We start from the raw sequence: 13,545 nt of genomic DNA, 5'->3' as shown, positions 1-13,545 counted from the left end.
AACAATTTCAGAAGTTAACCTTAAACTATTCAGGTAAAACAAGAGAAACTATACCTAGGAAAAACACCTTTAGAAAATTAGTCCCCTTCTCCTTTCTACTCCCACGCCCCAAACATTCGAAAGTAGTCAATTCATCATCATTTACCACTTTTAATTGTGTGTGTGTGTGTGTGTGTGTATGCATTTATCTTGAACCTAGGACCACATTCAGCTAATGTCTAGAAAAGGGATATAGACAGTGATATTCTGCTTACAAAAATAAATATTAATGATGCTGTTATTTAAGGATAGCTTTATGTCTGGGTTACAGTTATATTAAATAAGATGTATATACATATAAAATATATTATACATATTTAATATTTTTATTGATATTATATAAAAGTAATTATTAATGTAATTTTAGTTATATACTTTTAAGATTTGTTTAGCCTATGCATACCTGAGGTAAATTGTAAGAATTGTGAAATTTGAAATTTAAACATGGGATGTTTTGTTTACTAGAGATTGGAATCAAGGCATAAAGCTGAGTTATGCATAAAAACTTTGGTATAAATGACAGTCAAACATGTCTCATTACTTAAAACATACAAGTCAAGGCACATGAACAAAGTCTTCAGATGAACCAAACACAGGATAAAAATAGCTTTTTTTTTTTTTTAACACCTTTGGCATATGAAAAAAACATGCCGTTGTTTTCTCTAGAAAGGAAGTCAGGAATATTTTATTAACGTTCTTTTTTCTTTTTAATTTTTTTGCAAATGTTTATTTATTTTTGAGAGAGAGAGAGACAGAGACAGAGGTGGAGGGGCAAAGCGAAAGGAAGACACAGAATCCAAAGCAGGCCCCAGGCTGCAAGCTGTGAGCACAGAGCCCGACGCAGAGCTTGAACTCATGAACCACGAGATCATGACCTGAACCGAAGTCAGATGCTTAACTGACTGAGCCCCTCACGTTCCCCTAAAGTAAAGTTCTTAAAAGTATTATCAGTGAGTTTGTTACACAGTGATAGAAAGCCAACGACGTGGCTCTTGGACAACTGTCTGAAATGCGGTTAAAAACTACTGAAATTCAGAGATGGGCCAGTTTACTAATCTTAGCCATTACTTAGTAACACAACATGGGAGAAGCCAATAGTGGAACATACCTGGTGAACCTGAATTTCCACTTTAAGAGCCTCCTGTAGAGTCTGCAACTCCATCCTCCACCTTCTCCACTTTCTCTTATGTCTGCTAAGTCTACAGTTTCTTCAGCCTCCGTTTAAAATAACAAACTCCTCTTCTCACTGCAGCTGTAGAGATCATAAGATGTTTTTGGTAACAAAGGAAATATTCATATTAAGTAAGTTATATTAGTTGAAAATTATTTGATGTTCTAACACAGGGCATGACACTTCCTAAACAGATTGCTTCCCAAAATGAATCGTTTTATACTGAACTAGGATCAAAACTTTCTGGATTTTATTCTTTGAACATTCCTCTACAGAACACTTCAAATAAGTAAGAAATGGGGGGAAAAGTGTGTACTCTGGTCATGAAGGCATCTAAGCATGCTTAGATGCTCAGCACTGTGGTACATACACATTCTGAGGATACAGAGCTGAACAAGACCACTTCTGCCCTAGAGGAGCTGGGAACCTAGAGGGCGAGACTACAACCACCCAGGACACACGGTCTTAGAGACACATAACGACAGGGTTCTAGATTTTTCATCACACAGAGTGAACTGGGAAGTTCAGGGTCTCTCAGAGGTTAAAGAAGGCCAGGGTACTTTCATCTGGATGGGTTCTCAATACTATTTTAAAAATAAAACTGAAAACAGGAAAATTCTGGTGTCCCTTAAAGGTTTACATTTACCAAATTAATACTTTACACAGACACAATGCAATGTAACTGTGCTTTCCACAAAGTTAAGACAGGCATGTTAAAAAATAAATCTACAGAGGTGGTGGTCTAGCAGTAGATTAGACACTTCAGCTTGACAACGAACACCATCTTCTTCAAACCCGTCAGCGCAGCTCTTGTGGCTGTGTGTGTAACTGCTAGTGGGATAATGCCAAAAGTCTAGATTTGTGAATGTGAACCCTCCCGTTCTGCTCTGCTCATCACTGTTACAATTTACATGAACTCAACGGCTAATTTCTCTTTTCGTTTTTTTTCTTGAATGTGGCCTTAGACGTGATTTTAGGTACCCTCCCAAAGCAAAAGTTTGCTTTTGCCGGAATAAATTTAAACTTGACTTCTTTCTCTTTTCTTCTTTGTAACTATAAAACCTGTAGTAGTGAGAGCAGCTTTTCAGCATTCTTACAAACTGAGGAAGGGAACAATCGGGAACTTAGAAGAACCACTACTCCTTAAACCAATTCAATAAGATTCATAATCTGTGCACTTTCCAAAAATTATTTATCTATGAATCAAGTCCGTATTCAACCTAAGTTTTCCCTGACTTAACAGTTATAGTAGAATCATTAACTGTACAATATATTCCTGTGAACATTAATTTTCATTACATTTGCTTAATCTCACTAGACTTAAAACATCACTGGCAATCTCTCCCCTAGGATTTATGTGCTATGTTATGTAATCTCAAAATACTCCAACTTAAAAAACAGTAAGTTTCAAAAATGTAAAATTCCTTCAAACTTACATATATGGAGACTAGGAAAGGACCACTGTACAATGATACTATCGACCAAAAAACTTATCAACCAAAAAAAGCATTATGTTTAGGGGAGATAATTTGGAAAAGGAGACATATTTTGATGAACAAACTACAAAAGCAGTTTTTTTAGCTACTTATCATCTTAGAAAATCTAAGGAGCTGTAATAAATATCCGAATCATAAAGTTACTAAGACTAATAACTGTTTTTGCTGTCATGTAAGTTTACATACAAAAGCAAATGCTAAGACTATACTATCACTCTAATTTTGCTTTTTTTATAAAGATTTTATTTGTAAGTTATCTCTACACCCAATGTGCAGTTCGATCTTAAAACCCCAAGATCAAGAATCACACGCTCTACCAACTGAGCCAGCCAGGTGCCCCCAGTTTCATTTTAAATGCTAAAAACCATCTCCCTACTCAAACTTGTAACTTATATGTATTAGAGTTATTCCTGAAAACAGTACCTGATTTAGTTGAGTTAGTTTTAACTTTTGCAAGGTACTATCAGAAAATATGTCCAAAATTGATTCCTTATAATTTTTGTCAAATTAAGAATCACTTTGAAGTTAATGGGATATTTTCAACAATAGAAAGGCCATATTTACTTTTACTGGTAGTAACATAAAACATCACACTTCGAGTCAAGATAAAAACTCTGGAAACAAAGGGCAGGTTAAAAACATGGAAAATTTACAATATAGAAACTTATACATAACAAAGGGTTAACATAAGTTATATATTGGGAGTGCTCACAAATTAACTTTAAAAATATGAAAAAGCAACTCAGAAGAATAAGAAGGGCCAACAAACATGAAAAACATCCATCTTCAATAGTCACAGAAATGTAAATTTCAAGAAGGTAAGTTCTGTCTATCAAACTGACAAAGACTTGTAGAAATAAGAATACTCTGAGCTGTCAAGAGGACAGGTCAGGTGGCACTTTCATAATTTGCTCCTGGTTTTCTCTGGGTGGTAGCACTAAAGGTTATTTACTTTCAATTTTTCAGAGTATTGATGTTTTAAAATTTTTCCACAGAAAATATGCAGTTCTTTTTAAATTAAAAAAAAATTAACTGAGGATAGCTAAAGCCTCAGAAAATTTGGTAGTGATGAAACAAAGTGTTCAGGAAAAGAAAAAGTAAAACCAGGATTTAACCTGAAGGCTCTAAATGTCAAAAAGTGCCTCGCAGGATATGAAGCCTGTAACTCAAGTTAATGAGGAGCTGACAGCTTTTATTCCTTCATCAGATTGTTGTCTGCTTATTAGAGACACAAAGAGGCACAAAATTTTATTTGGCAATGACTAAATGCCAATTATTTCTTTTCTTTCAAAATAACACTGAAGGGTTAAAAAAGTGAGTGACCTGTTATAGAAAAACTTACAAAGGGATTAGAAGATTCATTTTATATCCTACTTCTTCAAAAAGTTCTCTTTCTGGATAGCAGTTTTAAGAGACTGGTCTCAACCTCTAGGAATAAATTATATACATATATTTATAGCTTACAAAAACAAGGCAAGAATGTGTTAAATCCTTTTAAAAAATATTTTGGGGGCATAGACAACTTATGTGCTGTCATATGAAGACTATTTGGGGGCAGTTAATGGGATCATAAAAAAAGGTTTTATTTACTAAATTTGTAAAAAGATGATTTATCATATTTTGACCAATTCCAGTAAGTTAAAACTAACAAACCAGTTGCTACAAGGTAAATATAAACAAACTCACAAAGCAGTAATCGACACACTCTATGGAGATACCCAGAAGCTCTAAATGCTACCATCACAGAGGGCAATTGCCTAGCACAATATACCAACATCTGTTACCTTCAAAACGGTACATGTCAAACTACTGGGACACCTAGCGGCCTCTCACCTTCAAGTAACAAAAAAAACAAAAACATAAACAAATAAAAACTCCACAAACCAACAAAATAAAAGTAGTAACCAAATCCCACTAAAAAAGGAGCTGTGCTATCTGGAAAGAACACTCACTATCCCCAAAAAAACAAATAAACAAACAAACAAATTTCATTTACTTGCTGTGTAACCACTCTCAGCCTTCAGGGTTCTCAGAAAAATGGGAACAGTTATCATCTACTTCATCAAAGCATTAGAAGTTTCAAAAGGGATGAACTTCTATGAAAAGCCCTTTGTAAACTACAAAGTTCTACACTATTCTTAACATACTTAACTCTTGTTCATACACACAAACTTTGTAATAAACTTCGCAAAACAGTATATTGCTGAGAAGACTGTATGTAGGGTTTCCTGTTATCCAGTTCTCTAAGAAAGGGACTTCCAACTATTTTACCAGGTATAGTCCTGCTTAGAGATATGTGACCTCTAGGTCTTTCATTAGCAATCTAATGATGTAGTGATGCTGTACCTCTGAACTGACTACTAAGAAACAATGCTCTGCTCCTGAATTGGAATAAACCTTTTTTCCAATCAAAACTCAAGTCATCTATCAAGTTTTCTTTAACATTAAGACTATAAATCACTGTGCCCTCAGACTGCATTCCCTAAAAATGGACAGCTCAATGTTCTCTATACCAAATATTTACTTGGTGTAAGGTTCCACTTTTTTTTTTTTTTTTGATTAAAAGTAAACTCCACACCCAACATGGGGCTCAAACTCATGACCCTGAAATCCAGAGTCGCATGCTCTACTGACAGCCAGCCAGGCGCCCCTCTACTTCTTTTTTTAAAAAATTAAACCTACTCTAAAGAGTATTCTGAGTAATACATAGATCAAAAGTGGAGTCTTGGGGTGCCTGGCTGGCTCAATCAGTACATGCGACTCTCAGGGTTGTTAGGTTCGAGCCCCATGTTGGGTGTAGAGATTACTTTAAGAAAAAAAAAAAGTAGAAAGTCTTGACAGATTTATGTGTCCTTACTCATCATATGTCTAATACTAAAATATTAAGTTTCAATTTGTACAAAATAGTCATTTCTTACTGTGTATCTAGAATGCTAAGAGATACAATATCTTTAACTTTTAACTAATAGTGCTAAAAATTATTACAGATACTAAAAATAATAAACTCTTTAGAAACATTTATTGAAAACTAACATCTGGGGCACCTAGGTGGCTCAGTCAGTTGGGCGTCCAACTTTGGCTCAGGTCATGATCTGGCAGTTCGTGAAATCGAGCCCTGTGTCGGGCTCTGTGCTGACTGCTCAGAGGCTGGAGCCTGCTTCGGATTCTGTGTCTCCCTCTCTCTCTCTGCCCCTCCCCTGCTCTCACTCTCTCTCAAAAAAAAAAAAAAAAAAATTAATTAAAAAAACCTAACACTTATTAATATGAATAAAAATTACATTAAGAAAACAATGCAATGCTTGTTTCTTATTTTCATGGTGGCATTTCTTTGATGACACTCCACATGTCAACAGTAAAGGCTACTGCACAAAGAGCCTGGCAATCCTGATTTCAGAGGCTACCTTCTGAAGCTGCCAAAGTTCCTCTGCTCAAATCCTGGTATTAATAGCTGTTGACAAAAATCACCTCAGCTAGTGAGACTGATGTTTCCTAACCACGGGATGAGAGTTATACATGCATACACACACAATTAGATTTATGACAATGTCTGAATGTGTTTGAATATATATATCTCTCCTCTCCGTGCTTTGGTTTTTTGGGGGAGAGGCTAGATCCTCATTTAGAAAAAGAAAAGGAATACCTACACAGGTCCTACCACTGCAACACAGGGTGAAGTCAGGTTTCCCAACAGCACCCTCTCTTTCCCAGGTCCACTGCAGGGTCTGTATCTCTCCCTACCACCGACGTTCATTCTGATATGTAGTTTCTACCTCAGCCTCCCAGGCCCAGGCCTAGCCAACACACACACATTCTTCTATTTCTTACCCTTTACAGAAATCAAGCACATCCACTAAAATCATCCCAACTATACCCAACAACAAGAACACTGGGAGTAAATTTAAAAACTCAAAGAAATTCAGAATGAAGGAGGCTGGAGAGGAGTGTCTAAGAACATAGTGACAATGAGGCCGAGATTTTAGAGTTGGTTGACACATTTACTAGAATGCTATTTAATGATTAAAAACAGTCCTGGCCAGAATCATATACATATTTACTACACAAAGGATAACACAAGAGTATGTGGTGGTCTCGGCATAACCAGTAAGAATTTAATAGAAGTGGAAGTTATGGGAGGATAGATTTCAGATCAATTTAAGGAAGAGCTAAGGATTAGAGCTGTACAAAAAAGGAATGGGTTACCTTATGAGGTAGTGGGCTCCCTGTCATTAGAAGTATTCAAGAATGCTGCATATCATATCCCCCTCTTGGAGATTCACAATGCACATTAGCATATTAAAGGTTCTGAGAAGTCCTGCAGTAAAGAAACCTGTTTAACTTTGTTTAACGCAGCATTTCCCAAATTATTTGACCACAGAACATTTTTCCCACCCCCACCCCACCTCAATAATATTTACTCATTTCTGTGGAACTAGAATTGCTCAGAATACATTACAGAAAGTAATGAGCTACACTTTTTTTTTAATGTAGTATTTTTTAAAATGTAGTATTCAATATGTACCCGAATAACAATCTGACAGGGACACAGGAGAAGAAATTGCCACACTGGTAAAAGGCTGGAAGAGAAAGCCCTTAAGGTCCCTTCTCTAAGATTCTGTGATTCTATCACATCTCAAAGAAAAGGGCTATAGGTTCGTGATTATTTATTTAAAAATGTTCCATGAGGGAAAGGCAAGTAGAATAAAAAGGTAGTCAGATGTAAGGTTAACTGGTTCAAATGCCTCCCTTTCATGTTCAAAGCCCAATCCCTAAAAGATAAGAGAAACACCTCAAGGACAGTAAATTATCAAAACGAAGCCTTAACCAAATATCTACTCCAGCCACTAAGTTAATTATGAATTGAGAGAGAGAATTTAAAAAACAAAAACAAAAACAAAAAGAAGTAGCCTTGCATCAGGGAACTATCCTATTCCAGCTCTCTTGTTTATTTTTTTTTTACCATAATACATGCTCTCCAAATAAGGTTGATATTTGTTTGATTCTTAGTCACTAGACTGCCCTGCGCAATGTGCAATCCTGAATGAGACATTCAAAAAAATGACTGAAGTGTGACAACTTATAAGCTGTTAGAGTAGATATTAAAGCAGATATTAAGGAAAAAATGTGTTTGCCTCTATGCCCTCACACTGCTACGTTTCACTCTCTCTCTCTCTTTATTCTTTCCTCATTTGGAATTATACAAACAACACACACTGAAAATGTACTGTCAGACATGAAGCCAATCCAACATTAAATTTAAGGATATAAATGCTTAGGAGTCCCAAATTTCAAAGTCAAGGTTCCCATAGTTACATTAACCTAGCCATTTCACATATATACTAAGGCCATCAAATTTAACAGCATATTAAGTAATACAAAACACAATAGGAACCTCAACTTTTGAAATTCCTGACTTCAGAATTTTCAGCTCTAACCACTGCATTAAGGACATTTTTGGCAAAGGGGACCTTTACATTTTAACAGGTTATCGAATGTAGGAACATGCAAGCCTAGCAGTATTATTAGAAACACAAATGCATTTGCGATATAGCTATGTGAAATTAGACAAAAATTCACTTTCACTCAGTGCAAACAGTAAAGCCTCATTTCTGGGAGAAAGCTTTTTTAAAAAAAAAAAAAAAAAAAAAATCACTGAACATTTGAATTATTACCCAACTAGCATCAGGCACACTAGGCCTGCCTCAAGAAAGTACTTACCAATTTTGGGGAAACTGGCTGTCCTTCAGCTCTCTTGCTCCCTACAGCAGAAGAAGGGGAAAATGGAATTAGACTATAAACACAGATTTAGGACATGTCATCAAAAGCTGAAGACTTAAAAGATTTCTATCAGATTTTAAGAAGAAAAAAACAAAACACACAAAAATCCCCAAAGCTTTAACCAATCCCACCCCCCCCCCCCCAATCCCCCAAAACGGAAGAGACATAGTTTTCACAGCAAGGAAAAAATTCAAAGTCAGTTAAATCTCTAATTTTCCATTTTTCATTTTTCCACAGTTTTTTCAAGACAAGGAAAAGTAGTTGACGGTTTCCCTTTCCTAAGAGACACACAGAAATAAAAGGTACCTCATCTAAATAACACACAAATACAGGCTCATCTCCAACAAATGGCCTTCACTGTTCATGGCTTTATACCAGCAAACGAAGCTAACATCACTGGCCCTTAGTTTGGTCTATTTAAAAGGCTTTTTTTCAATTAATCTCAAAATGGACTTGTCTTATATAAGCCTTCAAAACTGACAGCATTTTACCCATATCGTAATTTCAATTACACTTTTCATTCACATCCTTCAAGTCTCACCACTTCAGACTGTAAACCACACAACACAAACGTGCCTTTCTCTATGCCACGTTTAATCAGTGATAGAGCCAGAAAGAAAATTAAGGTTTTGGGATCTCAATCTAATGCTCAATGACGCTTTTATCAACTGTGTTTTTTTGTTTTTTTTTTTAAGATTAACTAAACTCCATTAAGCTGACTTCAAAGTTAGAAAAGTCAAGTCAGGCTATATTGTTTATTTTTAACTCACCCCCACCCAAAACTTCTTTTTTGTTAAAAAAAAACATTAGTAAACAAAAATTAAAACTTTTCTCCTAATATTTTAGTATTAAGTTATATAAATTCCACATGACATGCTCTGAAACTTCCTTATGCTTTAAACACAGTATGTTTGTTGACTGATGTTACTCCAATAGTGTTCTCATTTCAAGGGATATTTCAAAAAATCTTGTTACCCAGATTATAAATTTTTATTTAATCATGTATAGTCACACCAAACATACAGTGAGATAATTTAAAAGGGCCCCAATTCATGCAGTTAACATTTCCAAAAGAAATTCAATTTGCCGTTTTATCCTGCCTTTTCTTTAGCAGCAGTATTTCTGAAAGTTCTCAAGTCCACATAAATGGCTATTTTAATCACCAAGATTAGAATGACTTCAATGAAAAAAAAAATCATGCAAAGGTCTGTAGAATGATGTGGTTATTAAAAAGCAGATTTTCACAAGGAAAAGAAAAATTGTAACTGTGTGGTAACTAAATGTTAACTAAAAGTTTAGATGTTAACTAAATTTACTGTGGTAATCATTTCATAATATGTACACATACCAAATCATTATGCTGTACAACTAAAACTGACATAATGTTATATGAGTCAATAATATCTCCACTTAAAAAAAGGGATTTATTAACATTATAGATGGTACCTACAGGATTCTGTACTACTCAGAACAGTACCAGGCACGTAGTAAATGCTCAACTAATATCTGTTAAATGAACAAATTGAGTGGACCCTTAACTCTTCACTTATTTTCCCTATTAAACATTTCTTGTTAGCTCTTTCATGCTGGTGATAATTTCTTATGCATCAATCTCCCACAGCATTATTTGTTAAGTGAATGACTTTGGATAAAAACAGTAGAGATGTTACCATTTTAAAGCATAATGAAAGGGAAAAGATTGATATATTGTACTAAATTAAGAACTTCTGTTCATCAAAAAAAACACCATTAAGAGAATGAAAAAACAAGCCACAGAATTGGAAATGACAATTCCAACACATATAACAATGGTTTATAACCAGAACATATAAAATATGCTGAAACTCAAAGTGATCAGGATAGAATTAGGATTTTTACTTTTACTTATGTGGCATTTGAGAAAGTAGAGTCACATCAACTCTTCTAAACAGTCATATTTAGTAAAAAGACACAATGGATGTACACTTTATCTCTAGGGCATTTTCTCCAAAAATCAATCGCAGAGTTAATCCCAAATTGATAAAGAATTTTACCATGACATCATGAAACCAATGTATCATAAAACTACTCATAAAACTGCTTGCAGGGACTGCAGATAGCACATAGGAAATCAAAGCCTAAGAGGTTAAGTGACTTCCCCGAAGGTCACACACCAATTGGTTGTAAAGCTGGAGAAAAGCTTACAGACCTGGAGATTCCTTTGACTGAGCTGGCCTTTCCACTAGACCTCACCGCCTCTTAACCAGGCACAGCAGTAACACTTCTAAGAAACAAACTATAGTAAATCCTGGCAAAATATCTTTGGAAAAGTCTCCATATAAATTTTTAAGGAAAAATCATATTAGTAAGCTATGTAGGGCAGGTCTTAAAATTTGAGCTCCGTTAAGCCTAAGGGATCCTCATGAATGGGTTTCAGAGTGGTCTACCAACCCTACAATACTATATGTTAAGTTCTGTATGTGTAAGAATTCTGGGAAGAGGACCCACAGCTTTAATAAGGTTTACAAAGAGGCTCAGATACCAAAAAAAAAAAAAAAAAAAAAGTCAATTATTTTTAGACTAGTGATTCTTAAACACTATGCATCACAACTACCAAAGTGTTTCTTCTGAAGACTGATTATTAATCAACTACCCTTTGGAAACTGATGAAAAAGAAAAGATTTTATTTCTATAATTTAGTAAGAGTGAGCAAAAAAGATGTGTATGTAAATGTGTATTTTAACACTATCTGTATGTAAAATGTATTTAAGTCTGAAATGCAAGTTTGATTTCCTCATGTTAAGCTGATTTAAAGTCCACTTAATTTGTTTCTCACATACTCTTGACACTCATAGCTAAGGTAGTTACAAATTTGAACCGTATCTGCTGAAAATTTTCAAATATAGATTTTTTTCTTAAAAAATACACTCAAAACATACAAGTGGAACTAAATGAAATTATCTTTGCTTTTACAGATGAATTTTATCTTGCTAACGTAACTTCCCATGATTTTTTGCAAACTGGAGATGGTTCACCTCTCCAGAACTTCACAGGTAGCTGCTTTAATTAGAGCTGGTAAAGAAATGAATCATTCAGATTTCTAATATGGTTGTAAAATTTAAAATATCATCAATAAATCAGAGATGATTAATAACAACTTAAGTACCTTTTGTAAAAATATCTAAAACCTTTGTATATGAAAAATATAAACAAATTCTACAGAAAAAAGGTTTAACATTAGATCGTTTTAAATTAGGCTAAAATTCATCCCACTACAAGTTTGAACAATTAAGTTTATAGTCTGTGCTCAATCATAAATTTTGATAAGGGACTAGAATAGCACAGATAATTGTCATTCAAAGACACTTTAAAATGTCACCTTACGCAGAAGATTCAATCTCTTCTCCTCTACTACACCAAGCTGATACACTGATTTTATATACAATAAGTTTTACTGCTTTTTATCTGCCCTTCCTAACTTCCAACAGAAAGCATAGTAAGTTTGAAATAAATTAAAATGCAAGTAAGTACTCAAAAGGAAAAACAGAATCCTGCTTAATGAGATTTAGTCCGTTAGGTCTCGATGTCATAATCATCCCTGTGTCCCCCCATCCCTCTTAATCTTACTCTCTCATGGTCATGTCTCTAGCACTTCTCCCCTCAGTCTCAAGAAGCATCAATTTCCCCCTCATTAGGATCATTCTGTTTCTTCCATCTTAAAAAAAAAAAAAAAAAGTCTCCCTTGACTCCATATCCTTCTCTAGTTACCGCCCCATGTCTATGCGCCCATTTATAGCAAAACTCCCAGAAAGACTTAACCATACTCATTGTCTCTAGTTCCTCCCCTCTCATCCTCCATTGAACTCACTCCATTAGGGCTTTGCCCTCCATTCTCGTTAAGATCACCAATGACCTCCCCATTGCTAGAGCCAACAGAAAAGTCTCATCCCTCACTTCTATGTTCACACCACTTGATCTTGATTTCCTCCTAATCTCTCTGGCCACTCTTCTGGATTTCTCATGCTGGTTCGTTCTCATCTCTCAAGACCTCAAAATGTTGAACTGCCCCAGGGCTCAGTTTTTGGAACTCTTCCTGTTAGGTAATCTCACCCACTCTCATGGCTATAAAAGGACCTGTACACTGGCGACTCCCAAATTTTTATCTCCAGCTCAGACCTTTCCCCTGAATTCCAAACTCATACACCCGAATGCCCACTCAACACTTGTCAAATAGGTTTCTCAAGCTCAGCAAGTTCAAAACTAAATTCTGGACTACCTATCCGTTCAGGTCAAAACCTTAAAGTCATGGTTGACTTCTCTTTTTTCCACATCCTATATCCAATCTAACAGCCAAACATCTTGCCTCTACCTGAACAATACACAGACTTTGACCACTTGTGTCACCTCCACTACAACTTCATTGGTCCAAGCCACCATCACCTTTAACCTAGATTATTACAATAGCCTCCTAACCTCCTTCTCCAATTCCATCTTTGTCTTGCCACAGTCTATTCTCTCAGCAGCCAGAGTGCCTCTTCAAGTTTTATTTATTTTGGGGACAGAGAGAGACAGAGCATGAACGGGGGAGGGTCAGAGAGAGAAGGAGACACAGAATCCGAAACAGGCTCCAGGCTCCGAGCTGTCAGCACAGAGCCCGACGCGGGGCTCGAACTCACGGACCGCGAGATCATGACCTGAGCCGAAGTCGGCCGCTCAACCGACTGAGCCACCCAGGCACCCCCAGAGTGCCTCTTCAAAATCCAAGACAGATTTGGTCACTCCTCTATTCAAAATCCTCCAGTGGCTTCCCATCATACTCAGAAAAAAAAGCATAAGTCCTTTAAAATAGCCCACAAGAGGGGCACCTGGGTGGCTCAGTAGGTTAAGCATCGAACTTCAGCACAGGTCATGATCTCATGGTTCAGGAGATCAAGCCCCGCATCAGGCTCTCTGCTGTCAGCACAGAGCCTGCTTGAGATCCTCTGTCCCCTTCTCTCTCTGCTCCTCCCCCATTTGCACACGTGCATGCTCTCTCTCTTTCAAAAATAAATTTTAAAAAAACATTTTAAAAAATTTTGTAATGGC

The 13,545-nt window shown here is 36.0% G+C and overlaps 1 protein-coding gene across 12 annotated transcripts in view; it reads right to left on the bottom strand.

The window, feature by feature from the left end:
* Positions 1 to 13,545, bottom strand: part of PHF21A (PHD finger protein 21A) — a 196,591-nt gene that overhangs the window by 160,084 nt on the left and 22,962 nt on the right. For 8 of the 12 annotated variants that reach the window (XM_049647541.1, XM_049647519.1, XM_049647542.1 and 5 more), the window contains exons 2-4: positions 8,422 to 8,462; positions 6,907 to 7,018; positions 1,148 to 1,291 (exon numbers count right to left, since the gene is read on the bottom strand). In XM_049647541.1, the coding sequence (XP_049503498.1) occupies positions 1,148 to 1,201 (54 nt within the window). In that variant the 5' untranslated portion in view covers positions 1,202 to 1,291; positions 6,907 to 7,018; positions 8,422 to 8,462. The remainder of the gene's footprint in view (positions 1 to 1,147; positions 1,292 to 6,906; positions 7,019 to 8,421; positions 8,463 to 13,545) is intronic. The other 4 variants (XM_049647527.1, XM_049647537.1, XM_049647531.1 and 1 more) reach the window with 1 other exon arrangement.

This window comes from Panthera uncia, chromosome D1 (genome assembly GCF_023721935.1).
Source record: "Panthera uncia isolate 11264 chromosome D1, Puncia_PCG_1.0, whole genome shotgun sequence".
Taxonomy (NCBI): Eukaryota; Metazoa; Chordata; class Mammalia; order Carnivora; family Felidae; genus Panthera; species Panthera uncia.
This window is presented reverse-complemented; position numbering and strand designations above follow the sequence as displayed.